This window comes from Podarcis bocagei (genome assembly GCF_964188305.1).
Source record: "Podarcis bocagei genome assembly, chromosome: 2".
NCBI classification, from domain to species: domain Eukaryota; kingdom Metazoa; phylum Chordata; class Lepidosauria; order Squamata; family Lacertidae; genus Podarcis; species Podarcis bocagei.
Genome location: NC_138126.1, coordinates 6,538,497 through 6,557,270, shown reverse-complemented (window position 1 = coordinate 6,557,270; position 18,774 = coordinate 6,538,497). Strand labels below are relative to the sequence as shown.

The 18,774-nt window shown below is 44.5% G+C and overlaps 1 protein-coding gene across 1 annotated transcript; it reads left to right on the top strand.

Moving 5' to 3' along the window:
- Positions 1 to 7,017: 7,017 nt before the first annotated feature.
- Positions 7,018 to 15,032, top strand: LOC308579734 (vomeronasal type-2 receptor 26-like; the record flags this gene model as incomplete). The annotated part of the gene is made up of 5 exons (XM_081180667.1): positions 7,018 to 7,247; positions 8,400 to 8,691; positions 8,934 to 9,743; positions 13,758 to 13,884; positions 14,122 to 15,032. The coding sequence occupies 5 exons, from the start codon at positions 7,018 to 7,020 to the stop codon at positions 15,030 to 15,032; spliced, it is 2,370 nt and encodes a 789-aa protein (XP_081036793.1).
- Between the last annotated feature and the right edge of the window lie 3,742 nt (positions 15,033 to 18,774).

Below are 18,774 nucleotides of genomic sequence, written 5' to 3'. Positions count from 1 at the left end.
TCTGCCTTCTGCACCTTTCTTGTGAGTGCTCCTCTCTCCTCCTCAGCTAACTGATTAGAAGCCAAAAGCTATTGGAAGACCAAAGCTGCAGTGGCAATAAATTTATGCAAGCCTTCCCCACCCACTCACCCTTTTCCCTGCTCTAAATCTTGACTCAGTCTGATGCAAGAGATATTCCGGGTTCCAACTTTTTCCCTCCCAAGGCGCAGTGCAAAAATTAACCTCAGGCTGCCTTTGATCCTAATGTGTAGGAGACCTCCAGCAATGTCTCCCAAGCTTCAGAAATAATAATTATAAAGGCAATAATTATAATTATTATTAATTGTAATAATTATAAAGGCAAGGCAACTCGTCCCTTCAATATCCTGGAGACACCTGCTTGAGGGGCAGGTGTAGAGCTGGAGAAAAAAATGTATTTGTGAGAAATTGTAGATGTGGCGTCAAAGTACGATGTGAGTCGGAGTGAGGGGGGAGTTTGGCCTGAACTTTGCTGAGAGAAAACTGACAGCCCTGGTTGCAAAAGAGCAACAGCCCCCTTCTAGTGTTATTCCACAGCAATTGAGAGTTCAGGAGCCTCTGATCCTAGGATTCTTTTTCAAAACCATCTAGATTGGTAAAAGGTAAAAGGACCCCTGACCATTAGGTCCAGTCATGACCGACTCTGGGGTTGCGGCGCTCATCTCGCTTTATTGGCCAAGGGAACCGGCATACAGCTTCCGGCATACAGCTAAGCCGTTTCTGGCGAACCAGAGCAGCGCACTGAAATGCCATTTACCTTCCCGCCGGAGTGCTACCTATTTATCTACTTGCATTTTGACGCGCTTTTGAACTGCTAGGCTGGCAGGAGCAGGGACCAAGCAACGGGAGCTCACCCCGTTGTGGGGATTCGAACCACTGACCTTCTGATTGGCAAGCCCAAGGCTCAGTGGTTTAGACCACAGCACCACCAGCGTCCCATTGTATAGGAACATACACTCAGGGGGGGGAAAGCAGGGATTCAGACACAATATATGGCAAGCAAAGTACCATGAATGTACCATGATGGTTTACAAGCTATAAGGAACACCATTTCAGATAAAACCACAGCGGACCTTGCCACCAAACTCTGCCAATTTGTCCTTACCCACAACAACTTCAAATTCGGTGATGACCTGTTCCTTCAGATCAGCGGCACAGCAATGGGCACCCGCATGGCCCCACAGTATGCCAACATCTTCATGGCAGATTTAGAACAATGTTTCCTAAACTCCTACCCACTCAAACCTCTCTTGTACCTGCGATACATTGACGATATTTTTATCATCTGGACACATGGTCAACAGACCCTGGACACCTTTCACCAGAAATTTAATGATTTTCACCCCACAATCAACGTTACAATGAATCAATCTATGCAAGAAATACATTTTTTGGACACTACTATAAAAATACAGGATGGGCGCATAGACACCACCCTATACCGTAAACCAACTGACCAACAAACATATCTACATGCCTCTAGCTACCATCCCAAACATACCAAGCAGTCCATTGTATATAGCCAGGCACTACGTTACAGCCGCATCTGTTCCAACTCTACAGACAGAGACTCTCACCTAAGGGATCTACAGCAAACCTTTTCAGAACTAAAATACCCAGCAGATGAAGTTAGACAACAGATCAACAGAGCCAGACTTATACCCAGAGAGAACTTGCTGCAAGACAGACCCAAAAAAGAAAATAACAGAACACCTCTAGTCATCACATACAGCTCCCAAGTTAAAACAGTACAACGCATCATCAGAGATCTACAACCTCTCCTGGACAATGACAGTTCTCTTTCTCAAGCTCTGGGAGGAAGACCTTTCATTGCCTACAGACAGCCACCCAATCTTAAACAACTCCTAACCCACAATAATACTACAACCAGACTTAACACGGACACTGGCACCAGAGCCTGCAATAAACCCAGATGCCAACTTTGCTGCCACATACACCCGGACAACACCATTACTGGCCCCAACAACATCACACATACCATCTCGGGACTATTCAATTGCTCATTGTCTAACATTGTGTATGCCATCAAATGCCAACAGTGTCCTTCAGCTCTCTATATTGGACAAACAGGCCAAACCTTACGCCAAAGAATAAACGGACATAAATCTGACATCAAGAATCACAAAACAGAGAAACCAGTAGGAGAACACTTCAATCTCCCAGGACATTCTATACAAGATCTCAAAGTAGCTGTTTTACTACAAAGGAATTTCAGAAATAGACTGGAAAGAGAAGCTGCTGAATTGCAACTCATTACCAAACTTAAAACCATGGAGAGACCTGGTTTGAACAAAGACATTGGATTCTTATCCCATTATACATGACTAAGCCATTTCTCACCTTCTCACCCCTTGCCTTTTCCTGTAAGACCTATTACAGTCGTTAAGAGTCGTCAACAGGCTCATCTCAGCTATCTGCCAATCTCCCATTCCCACCACCCTTCTGAGTAATACCCCTCCCCACCTTCTCACTATATAGAAGGATCTGGCAACTTCTGTTTCAGTGTATCTGAAGAAGTGTGCATGCACACGAAAGCTCATACCAAGAACTAACTTAGTTGGTCTTTAAGGTGCTACTGGAAGGAATTTTTTTATTTTGACTATGGCAGACCAACACGGCTACCTATCTGTAACTGGTACCATGAATGTATTTGTCACAGTGTACCCACTATTACAAGGCATGCTTCCCTAAACAGGGCTGCCTTCAGATGTCTTCTAAAAGTCAGATAGTTGTTTATTTCCTTGACATCTGATGGGAGGGCGTTCCACAGGGAGGGCGCCACTACCAAGAACGCCCTCTGCCTGGTTCCCTGTAACCTCACTTCTCGCGGTGAGGGAACCACTAGAAGGCCCTCGAAGCTGGAGCTCAGTGTCTGGGTTGGACAATGGGGGTGGAGACGCTCCTTCAGGTATACATATGGGCCACAGCAGCTTCAAAGCAGCTGAAGGGGGGGGGACATTTTCAAAGGAATATGTGTTCTCCTCTTTCAAAGAGAAGGTAAAAAGTCCAGCTGGGCTCCATGGGCCTCATAAATGGCTTTGTGTGTCCTGACTTGTGGGGACATCTTCAGGTTAGGAAAAGGCTCAGGAGTAAACCCTACACAAATCCGGAGTCCCTAAAACGGATGGATGGTGTCTTGTATGCCTCCTGCAGCCAAGCTGGAACCAAAGACATTGCTCTGCTTTCCTTTGGACCACATAAGTGAAGCCAAGAGGGAGGTCTTGTCATCTGGACAGCCTAGGACCTCCATACCCATTTCTCAAGACTGTGACCCAGGGAGGTCACTTGGGTGCTGCTATCGCAGTCGTTTGACTTCACCCCTGGAGGTGCCCTTTTTTGTCCCACTGCCCTTCCAAATATTCTGATTTCTTTCATTCCATGGAATGTTGTGAACCCCTAGGATGGGGTGTGTGGAGAGTGGAATCTGCGCCCCTCCTGCACACAACTTAGCTCTGGTCTTGTAATAGAGTTTCTGCAGATTCACCAAGTTCCCTCTGAACCTCAGCCCTCTCTGCATCTTCCATTACCAGTTGCAAGGATGGTTTTTCTCAGCATTCTTCAGTCATGAATCACAAGACCAGGATGGCCTCTTCTGGCTGTGGTGATAAACCATGAGCTGGGCATCCACATGTACTACGGCAGTGAACTGGAGCAGTTGTTGGCTGGGCTCCCATACTGCACTGTACAGACCATGCGTGGAGTGAGAGGAGGAACCTGGAAAGGAAAAAAAGGAGGGGAAGGCTAAGGGGTCAAAACTAGCCTAGGAATTCTCCTATATAATATCCCCCTGTACTTCCATGGGACGTGAGTCTTTTGCTCTAATGACAGCTAAAACCACACTCAGCATCCCCTACTGAATTCTTAAGGGTGGGGGGGAAAAACCATCTGGAATGCCCCAAGCCCCCAAACTCTGACCATCTAACCTACATAGCTGGGGAACCTTCTACTGATAACTCCTTCATGCTCCTTGCATGATCAGTAGTCCCTGGCTGGATCTAGACACATAAAAAAACCATTTCAAGAAAACACGTTGTAAACCTCATATTGGGAAATCACGTTGCCGAAGGGCCATCAGGTGTCACAGTGTTTAATGTAGCTGACTCCCCTGTCTTCTCCTGTCTGGTGGTTAGTAAGAAAAAATAGGTATACAGTGGTACCTCGGGTTAAGTACTTAATTCGTTCTGGAGGTCCGCTCTTAACCTGAAACTGTTCTTAACCTGAAGCACCACTTTAGTTAATGGGGCCTCCTGCTGCCGCTGCACCGCCAGAGCCTGATTTCTGTTCTCATCCTGAAGCAAAGTTCTTAACCTGAAGCACTATTTTGGGTTAGCAGAGTGTGTAACCTGAAGTGTATGTCACCCGAGGTACCACTGTATAGAAGAATTCCTGGATGCCAAGATCCTTGTTTGGGCCAACTACTCTTTTTCTCTTCCTTAGATGCAGAAGGTTGCACCAAATGTCCAGAAGATCAGCACCCAAGCAAAAACAGAGATCAATGTGTCGCCAGGCTTATCACTTTCCTAGCTTATAAAGAACATTTGGGGATCATCTTAGTTTCCATTGCCCTTTCCTTATCTTTAACAACAGGCATTGTGTTAGTAATCTTCATTAAATACAAGGAGACTCCCATAGTGAAAGCCAACAACCGGAACCTCTCCTACATCCTCCTCGTCTCCCTCCTGCTTTCCTTTTTGTCCTCCTTCCTGTTCATTGGGCAACCAAGGAAAGGGACCTGCCTTCTCCAACAAACAGCCTTCAGCATCATCTTCTCTGTTGCTGTTTCTTCTGTCTTGGCAAAAACCATCACTGTGGTTCTGGCCTTTCTAGCCACAAAGCCAGGAAACAGGGTGAGGAGATGGCTGGGAAAGAGTCTGGCCAACTCCATTGTCATTTGCTGCTCTGGTCTCCAAGTGGTCATCTGCACCATCTGGCTGTGCATGTCTCCACCATTCCCTGACTCTGACATGCATTCCTGGGCTGGAGAGATCATCCTGCAATGCAGTGAAGGATCTGCTGCGATGTTTTATATTGCCCTGGGCTACATGGGCTTCCTAGCTGCCATCTGCTTCACGGTGGCTTTCCTAGCCAGGAAGCTTCCAGGGTCCTTCAGTGAGGCCAAGCTGATCACCTTCAGCATGCTGGTCTTCTGCAGTGTTTGGGTGTCTTTTGTGCCCACCTACCTGAGCACCAAGGGGAAATACATGGTGGCTGTGCAGATCTTCTCTATGTTGGCCTCCAGTGCTGGACTTCTGGGCTGCATCTTCCTTCCCAAGTGCTACATTATTTTGCTGAGGCCTGATCTGAATACAAAGCAGCATCTGACAAGAGAAATTTAAGATGACACCTAATGCTTGAAACATTCCAGCTTGACAATGGGTAGCACTGTGATCATGTAGTCTTCAGATTATAGTTCCATATAGCTCTCTTTGTTTTGCATAAATTATGAATGATTAAAATGAATGTATTATAACTGCTTTGTCACTCCCTGATTGCCACTAAATACCTGATTAGCCACGTTGGCTTTTACGCTGCTAATCCTCATCTGAGTCAGATTCACTCTATCCTTTTATGACGTATGACTCAGGGAAATTGTAGCAAAAGCTTTGTTCCAGCAGATTATGCTTTGGAATTTGACTTAGGCCCACTTTGACGCCTCTCCGTGTGCTCTTTGGATGGGAGATGTTCACACACTCTTTAACCAACGTGCCAGCTCTTGTGAATTGGGTGTGGAAATGGTTTAGCACATAGTACTATACTATTCATACTAAGAAGACATTCACTCCTTATATATTACACCCATCTGAACAAAATTCCTAGACAGATATGATAATTTTTATACCTCCCTCCTTTTGTCAAACTTCACCCACAAGTGGCTAAATTACATGCATCAAAATGGATAACTAGGAATTGAACGGTTAAATCTCTTTACAACCATACTAGCACTCAGTAATCTAGTCTAACTAGGAATTGAATGTGAATGTGTAACAATGCTCACATATATCCTTGTCTTTTGCTGTGATTTTAATTCCTTATGGTCTTCTCCTGGCCTGAATATTGCAAATTGTAAATCGTATTCTAACTTAGTGGCTGATCTGTGATGGCAATAATAAAGATTGATTGATACTTGTATGCAAGAAAGGGTTCATTTTTCTGCAAATTATTGGTAGAACTTCATCTGCAATCCCAAGACTCAGGAGATATGATTCAGGAATTTAAGAGTAGGGCAAGGGTAGCTAATGCCACAGAAGACAGAATCGGGATTCAAGATGACCTTAATAGGTTGGAGAACTAGGCCCAAACTAACAAAATGAATTTCAATAGGGACAAATGTAAGGTTACAAATATAAGGTGGGGGACATCTGGCTTGCCAGCTGTTTGTGTAAAAAGGATCTAGGGGTCTTGGCTACTGTGGGAAGCAGAATACCAAATTAGATGGACCTATGGTATCCTCCATCAGAATGTCCAGGTTCCCACCATCAAAGTCCAGGCTAACTCTCCCCACCTTCAACTCATGATAAATTTTGGATAAACATCTGTGCTTTCTTGAAGACATGTTTTTCTACACCTCTGCACCTGCCCCTCAAGCCACACAAGGGCTCCAGTATATTACAGAAGTGAACCTTATTCCCCTTATCATTATGAAAATCATAGTGATCTATCCTCATTCTTGCCAAAGCTCAAGAGACATTTGGGGAAACTGTCTAAACATCAGAATCAAGGTCGGTGTGATGTTACTTACTGCGCCTTGGTAATGTGGTACACAGAACACCTCCTGTGTCAGAGATACATTGAGTGAGAACTGGCAGAAGGGACATGGGAAATACTACGTGAAGTCCAATGGCTCTGAAGCCATAGCTGAACACCACCCATATTGGTGGTGCAGCTTTGGTCTTGCAAGACGTTCTGTCTTCTTCTTATTAGCTGGTTCAGGAGGTGAGAGGATCCACTCACAAGAAACGTGTAGGAAGCAGAGCCAGAATGAGATCCCTGCTGTTTCTGCTTCTGCTGCTACTTCTTCTGCTGATGCCCCATGGAGTCTTTGGAGACCTAAAGACAAAATGCCCCTTGAATCTGATCAGGGAAGAAAATGAAGCACACAATTATTACCGGCCAGGAGACTTCCTCATTAGTGGGATCATATCTCCAAAATATTTCTCTGAACAGCGTCCATACAACTTTTCCCAGCCTCCATTTGCCAGGTTTCATGTGTAAGTAATTATGTGCAGGTGGGTGTTATGCTTCTCTGCCTCCAATGTTTAGTGTTTACCAAGGAAATAGCCTGGAAAGGGGAACGTGTAGCAATCGAGATATTGTTGGGGGATAATATCTCAAACATTGGCCATGCTGCAAAGGCAGATTTAGAGGAGCACACGATCAGTTTGGATGCCTCAACCGCTGGTCAGGATGGAGTGTGAGAGGTGGAGGGGCACAAAAAATTGGCATTGCATGGGGTGCCACTGAAATTTGAGACTCCATGGTTGTCCCCTGCATGCTGACTGGGGCAGATGGGAGTTGGAGTCAAAGAACAGCTGGTGCTCTAATATTCCCACCCGTTTTACTTTCTGGTTCCCTTGGTTGTCCCTGGTGAAGTGATCTATCTGTGCTGTGCTACCGTGATGCCTTTTGAAGGATGTAATGCTAGAATGCAATTCAACCTTATCACAGATCAAAATGATGCATTGAAAGACAGGACTGGCAAGTGGGTGGTGGAGTGGCTGCTGCAGCGAAGTAGCTGCCAGGATTTGAATGTGGGAGGTCTTCCTTCCTAGCCCAGAAGCTTATTTTAAAATCCTGCTTAGCTAAATGAAAGCTTTCCGCCCCTCTCCTAACCCCCTTTCCTTTTGTATCATTAGATTGCAAGCGGGTGGACCAGGACAGGCAGAAGTATGAACGTCCTAAGTCCAACTGATTGAATAGAGCTTTCTGCTAAGTATATGGATTTGGGGTTGCAGTCTTATTCCCCTTCTAGAGTATGGACAAAGTTCTCTATTTTAACAAAGTGGAACTTACGAAACAGCCCTTTGAAACAACAAAGACTAAGAAATAAACTGCAGCCTTTGTGGAAATTTCACGAGTCTTCCCAAAAAAAGTTATTAATTTTCTTTTTTCAAGACTGTGTTCTTTTCCTCTTCTGCAAGGAAGCATGAATTTCCCCATTTTTATTCTTAATTGGCCTGTGAGTTTTCACCTTACAAAAAGGATAAGTCCCTCTCACACTCTGCCACCAAGATGAAGACAATTATTTTGGGGTCAGCAATTATGAGATTCATATTGCCTAAATAGCCCCTTAGGTGTGACTTTTTTTTCCATTAAATGCTGATAAGCAGTTTGACGGTTTTTAATTGCTTCAATTTTTGCAGTCCATCATATAGGTTCCACTGGCACATCTTGTCGTTCTTGTTCACCATCCAAGAGATAAACCGCAATCCCCAGTTCTTAGCCAACATCACCCTGGGCTACAACCTCTATGAGAACTATTTTGATGCCAGGATCACTTCTGATGCCATGCTAGACCTGGTTGCAGGTGGCAATAGCAACATTCCCAACTATAAGTGCAGGAAAAGGAATAACCTTCTGGCTGTTCTGGAGGGGGCCGATTCTACACTCTCAAAAGAGATTTCTGCCATGTCGGGCATCTACAAAATCCCACAGGTATGAAGGGAATGGTAAGAAAGAGCATCAAAAAGTGAGAAAAGTATGGAAAAGTTCAGGGGTCTTTCCCCCCCAAAATCCAGCCTTCACCAACCCGGTATCATCCAGATTTTGTGGACTACAACTCCAATTTGTCACAGCCAGCACAAATGTTGTTAGATATTAATCATTTCAGGTTAATAAATATCTGGTCTTTATCCTGGAAGCAAAACGAAACACTAATCTTTTCCTTTCCTTGCTAGATCAGTTATGGGTTGGTTCCTCAAGTTCTTGATGATAAAACTCAGTTCCCTTTTCTGTACCGAATGGTCCCCAAAGAAGAAAGTCAATACTTGGGTATTATCAAGTTGCTCCTGCATTTCAGATGGACATGGATTGGCCTCTTAGCTCCAGAGAACAATGATGCAGAAAGATTTATCAGTGGCTTGACACCTCTGATGATCAGCAATGGGATTTGCATTGCTCTATCAAAAAGAATTCCAGAAAAGAATCCACATCAAATGTTCAGTTTGAATGAACCCTTTGTCCTATGGAGACAACTGGGTGTATTTGTTTACTATGAAAATACTCGCATGGGGTGGCTCCCAATCATGACACTACAAGCAGCACTTGGGGAACAAATTGGGCCAAAAGTCTGGATCACAATAGGTTTAAAGGACATCAATGTGTTTTTATCTTATCCTCCTGATTTATTCCAGTACATTCATGGGTCTTTGTCCTTCATAATGAAGATGAGGGAAAGGACTAAGCGTGACTACTATAACCCAACTTCCTATATTCTTCATCACTTCTGGCAGAAAGCATTTCATTGTTCATATTCAAAACATGTGCTGGCCGCGAAAGGTTGGAGAAGATGCCCAGAGAACGAGAAACTGGAGATGGTGCCTGAAGAGGAGCGGCAGAGAGCCCTGTCTCAAAACAGCTACGTCACTTACTTCAGTGTCCAAGCTGTGGCTCAGGCTTTGAATGCTGCCTATTCATCCAGATCAAAGTGGATGTTGGTGGCTGGTGGAGGAGACAGGTTGGAACATCAAAGGCTACAGCCGTGGCAGGTATTTTCTCTCCCTTTCTGCAAACTGCAGTACATTGCCCCAAATGTTTCATCAAATTTACATATGAGAACCATTTCTGAGGCAAATCCAATTCATGAGGCTCCTGGTAGAGGTAAAAAATAATAATTGATCATTATGCTTATATGGGAACTCTCTTCCCAGTGCAATGCTTCCTCCACCGTGCCCAAGTAAATTTATATTATTATTATTAATAATAATAATAATGATAATTTATTATTTATACCCCACCCATCTGGCTGGGCTTCTGCAGCCACACTGGGTGGCTTCCAACAAAATATTAAAATACAGTAATGCATCAAACATTAAAAGCTTCCCTAAACAGGGCTGCCTTCAGATGTCTTCTAAAAGTCTGGCAGTTGTTCTCTTTGACATCTAGTGGGAGAGCGTTCCACAGGGCGAGTGCCACTACTGAGAAGGCCCTCTGCCTGGTTCCCTGTAATTTGGCTTCTTGCAGTGAGGTAACCGTCAGAAGGCCCTTGGTGCTGGACCTCAAACATTTACATACAGACCTTAAACATTTATATACAGCTATTTGTCAAAAGAGCACAGGACAGTTCTCGATACAGTCAAACAAGATAATAAAATACAGCTCAAATCAGTTTTTGAAACAAAACAACTACAGATAATATAATACAAAATACAAAAATACAAAAAGATCTAAATGCTAAATGTGTTATATCAAGATCTAACCTTTCTTTTGTGTAATGAACTTATTGTGTAAAAAGATTTGTGATTTTATATAAAATGTGGTCTAAAAATGTTTAAATAAATAGAATGCCTGAAAAAGGCATATAGTTTAGTTGAGCTATCAGAGGCAGATTTGGGGCAATGTAACTGGTTCCCCTGCGCTGGGCACACGCAGAATGGAAGGTGAGAAGTGAGGGGCACCAAATTTTGGGCTTCCACAGGGTGCTACTGAAATTGGGAAAAGCAAACCCCTGGCCCCAATTCATAACAGCTCAAAGTGAGCAATGCTGAGATACAGATAGGTAGCCGTGTTGGTCTGCCATAGTCAAAATAAAAAAATTCCTTCCAGTAGCACCTTAAAGACCAACTAAGTTAGTTCTAGGTATGAGCTTTCGTGTGCATGCACACTTCTTCAGATACTTCAATCTCCCAGAACACTTCAATCTCCCAGAACACTTCAATCTCCCAGGACATTCTATACAAGATCTCAAAGTAGCTGTTTTACTACAAAGGGATTTCAGAAATAGACTGGAAAGAGAAGCTGCTGAATTGCAACTCATTACCAAACTTAAAACCATGGAGAGACCTGGCCTGAACAGAGACATTGGATTCTTATCTCATTATACATGACTAAGCCATTTCTCACCTTCTCACCCCTTGCCTTTTCCTGGAAGACCTATTACAGTCGCTAAGAGTCGTCAACAGGCTCATCTCAGCTATCTGCCAATCTCCCATTCCCACCACCCTTCTGAGTAATACCCCTCCCCACCTTCTCACTATATAGAAGCATCTGGCAACTTCTGTTTCAGTGTATCTGAAGAAGTGTGCATGCACACCAAAGCTCATACCTAGAACTAACTTAGTTGGTCTTTAAGGTGCTACTGGAAGGAATTTTTTTATTAATGCTGAGATAGTCAGTATAGTTTCATATTTCCTTAATGCTACTGTATCCTTTCCATTTCAGCTCCACCTTTTTTTAAGAGAAATTCAATTTCTGAATACTTCAATGGGCAGGCTATATTTGGATGAGAATGGAGAGCTGCCAGGCAACTACAATATTGAGAACTGGATTATGTTTCCCAATAAGTCTCGTGTTAGAGGGAAAATTGGGAGCATAGAGAGGGGCCCCTCCCCTGACGTAAAGTTTACCATTAACACAAAAGCCATTGTCTGGCCCCAACAGTTTAACAAGGTATGAGACTCCTTATGTCACATGACAAATATTAAATTCCTAGTACTTTATATGGAAGCAGGAGGGGACACGGGTGGCGCTGTGGTCTAAACCACTGAGCCTAGGGCTTGCCGATCGGAAGGTCAGTGGTTCGAATCCCCACGACGGGGTGAGCTCCCGTTGCTCGGTCCCAACTCCTGCCCACCTAGCAGTTCGAAAGCACATCAAAGTGCAAGTAGATAAATAGGTACCACTCCAGCGGAAAGGTGTTTCCGTGTGCTGCTCTGGTTTCATCAGAAGCGGCTTAGTCATGCTGGCCACATGACCCGGAAAAACTGTCTGCGGACAGACGTCGGCTCCCTCGGCCAGTAAAGCAAGTTGAGCGCCGCAACCCCAGAGTCGTTCGCAACTGGACTTAACTGTGGGGGTCCTTTACCTTTACCTTTTACTTTATATGGAACTTTAACTCAAATCCTTTCCACAAATATTCCATTGAATATTGTGCTGTGCTGGGAACTGCACTTAATAGTTTGTGATGCACCAGCATCTCTTAAGTTTATGTAGATAGCGTGTTTATACTTGTCTTTAAATACTTTATACTTTGAACTGAACTGTGTGGGCAAGGAATTTTCTTAACCGTGCACTCTGAAAAAGGCTGACAACTGGAGAGCAAGAATACACTGATGTTCTGCTGGAATATGCTGCTGGAGGTGCAGGTAATCTGCTGACCACACTGGTTAAGGTGTGAAATAATAATAATAATAATAATAATAATAATAATAATAATAATAATAATAATAATAATATATTATTTATACCCCACCCATTTGGCTGGGTTTCTCCAGCCACTCTGGGAGGCTTCCAAAATAATATTAAAATACAGTAATGCATCAAACATTAAAAGCTTCCCTAAACAGGGCTGCCTTCAGACATGCTATCAGGAACAGGTTGTGGGCCCAGTATAACAAGTTATGGGTCCAGTGGCTCACAAGTCTAATGCAGACTTTACTTGGGATCTGATCTCTAATGCCAAAAATGGTGTATTTCAAATCCCTGCTCAGCCAAAACGAACTTCACTGGGTGACCTTGGGCTAGTTATAGTATCTCCTCCTAGCATAGCACACAAGGTTGTTTTTAGGGGTGGATATAATAGTTTTCTTTTTTAGTTAAGTGGGAGAAAGGTGGTGTTAATATTACTAGTAACAATAGTCACAGTATTAATATAGTGGTAGAAGAGAAAGGCTCTTTAACCACAATGTAATGGCACCCCATGACCGTTTCATCTTCCCCTTCTATCCCAGGACCCAGAACTCTTAGAAAAAAATTAAATAATAATAATTCAGGAGACATTTTTTTAGTTAGCATCATCATGTGATGGTATATTTAATTTCTGCTCTTTATCAGTATGTTTCATTGCAGCATTTTGTTTGGCGTATTATTCTGCCATTATTATATTGTTTTTGCCTATTCTGTCCATTGCCTTGAGCATAAGTTTCTTTAGAAATGATAGGTATAAGTGTTGAAACAAGCAAGCAGACACACCAAAGTGTTAAAATTCCTGCTCCATGATTGCAGTCGTGGGATTTTTGTCTTTCACATGATGTGGTATGTTTTGACTCCACAGAGTGGGAAGTGACGGAGACAGGATGTTTGTGTTACTGTGTTCCGTGAAGTTTGTCCTTTCTTCTTTTTCTCTTTGCTGTCTGATGCTAGAGAGAGAGGGAGCCATGTTGCCATTCTCCATGTGTGTTTATATGTAAATAAAGTAGATTAGCCAAAATGCTGAGTTGCTGAGGTCTGTTACGCAACTGCGCAAACTCTGCGGATCCCTAAGTGTGCCAGTGTCGGTTGGCATCGGTCGCTGTGATGTTCGGGCTGAAGAAAGCTTTTGAAGCTCCCGAACAATCGACCAAGAGGGAGAGAACATGCCAGGCGGGCATGTGTCTCTACCAGGATCCTACTCGAGTGCAGGCTGAGCTCCTGACACAAAGAGGTTTCCCTTCCATGCTGTTTTGCATCAAAAGTGCTTCCCTGAAAAAAAGCACATGGGCTCCGTGAGATCCCCTTCAGTACTCCATAGGCACAGGTGCTCCTAACACTTCACCCTTGATGAACCTTCTTTTCTGCGTGGCTAGGCTCTGCCTCTCTCCAGGTGTACCAAAAGCTGTCTGCCAGGCCATACCAAGGTGGTTCAAGAAGGACAACCGCTTTGCTGCTATGCTTGTGCTCCATGTGCGGAAGGGATGATCTCCACTGAGGAAGGTGAGTGAATCAAAGGTTAGGAAATTCCTTAGGAGAATATAAATAGGGTGAAGAATCACTCAGAGAGACTTTCAGTGAAGATTCTAAAAACATTTCTGAGCATTTATAAAGAATTTTGCCTACCCTTCCCTAATAAACAGGTGTCATCTCCCCCATAAGAATCTTTCCCCCCAAAAAAGTAATAGAATAGATTGTTTGGTTGTATATGATGCTGAAGCCACTCTTTCCCCCCTTCAGATGCAGACCATTGCATCAAGTGCCCAGAAGATCAGCATCCAAACAAGGACCAAGATCAATGTGTCCCCAAGATTATCACCTTCCTGGCTTATAAAGAACAATTGGGGATCATCTTAACTTCTGTTACCGTATTCTTGTCTTTAACAACAGGCATTGTGTTAGGAATCCTCGTTAAATACAGGGAGACTCCCATAGTGAAAGCCAACAACCGAGACCTCTCCTACATCCTTCTCTTCTCTCTTCTACTTTCCTTTTTCTCCTCCTTCCTCTTTATTGGGAGGCCAAGGAAAGTGACCTGCCTTCTCCGACAAACAGCCTTCAGCATCATCTTCTCGGTTGCCGTCTCTTCTGTTTTGGCAAAAACCATCACTGTGATTCTGGCCTTCCTGGCCACAAAGCCAGGGAACAGAGCGAGGAGATGGCTGGGGAGGAGTCTTGCCAACTCCATTGTCATTTCCTGTTCCAGTGTCCAAGTTGTCATCTGCATCATCTGGCTAGGTATCTCTCCCTCATTCCCAGATTCTGACATGCACTCCCAGGCTGGAGAGATCATCCTTCTATGCAATGAAGGATCTGTTGCCATGTTTTACACTGTCCTTGGCTACATGGGCTTCCTGGCTGCCATTTGCTTCACTGTGGCTTTCCTAGCCAGGAAGCTGCCTGGGGCCTTCAATGAAGCCAAACTGATCACCTTCAGCATGCTGGTCTTCTGCAGTGTTTGGGTGTCCTTTGTGCCCACCTACCTGAGCACAAAGGGGAAGTACATGGTGGCCGTGCAGGTCTTCTCTATGTTGGCCTCCAGTGCTGGGCTTCTGGGCTGCATCTTCCTTCCCAAATGCTACATTATCATACTCAGGCCTGACCTGAATACAAAGGAGCACCTGACGACAAAAAGTAAAGATAGCATCTGATTCTTAAAGTACAGTGGTACCTTGGTAGTCAAACTTAATCTGTTCCGGGAGTCCGTTCAAATCCCGGAACCGTTCGAAAATGAAGGTGCAGCTTCCGATTGGCTGCAGGAGCTTCCTGCACTCAATCAGAAGCCGTGGAAGCCATGGCGGACACCTGGCTTCCAAAAAATGTTCACAAACCGGAACACCTACTTCCGGGTTTGTGGCGTTCGGGAACCGATTTGTCCGGGAGCCAAGCCGTTTGAGAACCAAGGTGCCACTGTATTCTGTTTTGACAGTTGATGATGAGCACAACAGTAATGCTAGCTATGTAGTTGTCTGTAGAATATAGCTCCTTGAAGTTCAATCTCTCTTTATTTTGCATAAATCCTAAAATGATGAAAATGAATACAGAATGACTCCAGCAGCCACACACCCTTTAAGCTCAATTTTCAACGTGCATGGTTTCATCATAGCCTGATTCCCACTTGATTCCACTGGTGGAATGGTCTCCTCAATGTGACTTGCCTGGCTCCTTCGTTGCATATCTTTAGGCATCTGGCAATAATAGAGGAGTTCAGGCCCATGCAAAGCTTGTCTGAGGCTCAGGGTGGCAGTCTTGTTAAAATAAAGGGATGTGGGTGGCATTGTGGTCTTAACCACTGAGCCTCTTGGGCTTGCTGATTCTAAGGCCGGTGGTTCGAATCCGCTTGATGGTGGTGTCCCAGCTTCTGCCAACCTAGCAGTTTGAAAGCACACCAGTGCAAGTAGATAAGTGGGTACCACTGCAGTGGGAAGGTAAACAGCATTTCCGTGCGCTCTGACTTCCGCCACAGTGTTCTGTTGCGCCAGAAGCAGTCTAGTCATGCTGGCAACATGACCCAGAAAGCTGTCTGTGGACAAACACCGGCTCCCTCACCCTCAAAGCGAGATGAGCGCCACATGCCATAGTTGCCTTTGACTGGGCTTAACAGTCCAGGGGTCCTTTACCTCCCCCCCCCCCAATTGTTAGAATAAAGTTATAAACTCAAACAAAAAAGCAGTTGGTCCCTGGCAAGGCCCCCCCTGGCCAGCTTAGATCTCTGAAGTCTGAGGCAAGTATATCTGGCTGTCCACGATCACAATCCACGCAGAAAACAACATTTAGGTTTATTGGGGGTTTATTTAAACAATGAGATGACCACATAGAGAGGTCGCACTGTGAGAGTGGCCCAAATGGCTACAATAAATGTGATAATGTGTACCCCTGTAAATCCCTGAGTGTGCTTCTAATAGAAAAGTTATGGTAGCCTGGCACTTTAAGAAACTGCTGATTTTGCAAATTGCCACGCCCCCCCCCCAATTGGGGTAGAAATACAGCTAATATGTAAATCACAAAGATACAGCACAAACCTAGAACATAAGCTGCTACATGATGCAAATGGCGACACGTAACACAGGTTCCCAAAACGCACACAAACAAAATGTATCCATGCAAGGTCATAGCAGAACATGGTGGGAATCAGAGCTTAGTCAGCAGAAATAGCCAATGCTTACTCATATGATTGGTCTAACAATTTAAATGAGGTAACGGTGTATATGATTGGTGGAAATTGAAATGCTTTGTTTGAAACTTTATAAATACCACTGGGCGCAGTTGCAACTTTTGCAGAGCCATCCTATTGTAACCTATCGCTTTGCAATAAACAATGTTGGAATTCATCCTCTTCAATCTCTTGTGTCTTTTTGGCTCAATACAAGAATTAAGGCATTTTTGCTTGCAACAACACAACCCACCCAAATGCAATTTATACATTCATCAGCCTCTTTAAAAGGTGTATCAGATACCAAACAGACCCTCCAAGTGTCCCTATTTTCCAGTAACAGTCACAGATTTACAGAAGCCACCGCGGTTTCTGATTTGATCCAAGAATGTTCCGCTTTTCCTTAGGACATCCCTATGTTGGAGGATCTGGAGTTATGCAACCCCTGAGCCAAGGAGATAAGAAACTATACAACCTTTAGAAAACATCTGTATAGAGAAGTTTTTTATGTTTAATGTGGCGCTGTGGGTAAAAGCCTCAGCGCCTAGGGCTTGCCGATCGAAAGGTCGGCGGTTCAAATCCCCGCGGCGGGGTGCGCTCCCGTTGTTCGGTCCCAGTGCCTGCCAACCTAGCAGTTCGAAAGCACCCCCGGGTGCAAGTAGATAAATAGGGACCGCTTACTAGCGGGAAGGTAAACGGCGTTTCCGTGTGCGGCTCTGGCTCGCCAGAGCAGCAATGTCACGCTGGCCACGTGACCCGGAAGTGTCTCCGGACAGCGCTGGCCCCCGGCCTCTTGAGTGAGATGGGCGCACAACCCTAGAGTCTGTCAAGACTGGCCCGTATGGGCAGGGGTACCTTTACCTTTACTATGTTTTTATATGTGTTGGAAGTTGCACATAGGAGCTGGGGAAACCCAGTGTGATGGGTGGTTGGGGTATGTATGTATGTATGTATGTATGTATGTATGTATAAATAGCATCATCATTGTCGTTATTATTTAATAGGGCATCTCTATTTAAATCAGAGAAATGTTGGAGGGTTTATGTGTGGGGGTTGCATGTATTCTGTAGCAATCAGGTTCTCAAACAATATCGTTATCAGTCAGGGCACAAGGATGTGCAGAAGACAGGCTCTCTTTAGCACAGGGGATATTTTATGCTTCAAACCTTTCAGGCAAGAAATTGTCTCCCCTTCCCCTTGATTCTCATGTTTAGCTGGTTGGTCTCACAGACAACACTTGTGCAATTCCCTGAAGCTATTCCAAGAATAGGAATGATGACATGGAGGAGAACAATTGCATTGTGATCCCTGTAGGACTTGAGACGCAGGTGCAGAAGTAGAAGAAACCTTGTTTACAGGACTTCACTGTCTGGCCTTGAGGTGGGTCACTGTGAAGGTGAAAGGCCTTTAGCCGATGAAGCACCTTCATAAGGGTCATGAACAAGATATTCACTTAGGATCTATTCAAATATAATCCCCTGACATGGAGTAGCTGCTTCTAAACATTATTAAATTCGTTTTGTTTTGTTTGACAGCAGGGGTTGGTAATCTTTCTCAGACTGTGGGCTGCATTCCCTTCTGGGCAAACTTCGGGGGCCCACATGCCAGTGGCGGGCAGTTCCAGAGGTAAAAATCTGACAGACTAATGGGAAAGCAGCCTAGTTTCTACGCGCACTCCTCCATCCTCCACTTAGGCTAGGATGGCCATACGTCTGGACGTATGGCGACCCACGGCCAAAAAAACCTCTGGATTTTGAAATATGCAACCCTAACTCTTAGGCAAGTATGTGGCCATGTTAGAGATCCAGGACACATTTCAGCCAGGCAAAAGCACACAAGTAGGATACAAAGCAGGGTAAGTAAACAGTATGTGAGCTACCATGCCCTACTAGCAGAGAAACCATCTTGCGCCCAATATTGAGGGTGCCCATCACACGTCACACGTGTGACGTCACGCACCTGGTGCACATTGCGTGTGTCTGATGTCATGCATCGCATTGTCAGGAGGAGACAAAGCACGGCTTCAATGACCGGCAGCTCCTCCTTTCTCATGCTCGGGAGACCCTATGTCCCCTCCCAACTGGTTGTGACAATAAACTATTATATGGGGTGTACAGTCGACACACAACTTTTGCAGGGGTTGCATTTGGGTGATAGTGTGTAAAGTTTAAATCACATATATTCTGGACAGCCCCTTGGGATGCCCCCACCTGGCCATCCTTACCTTCTGGAACCAGCAT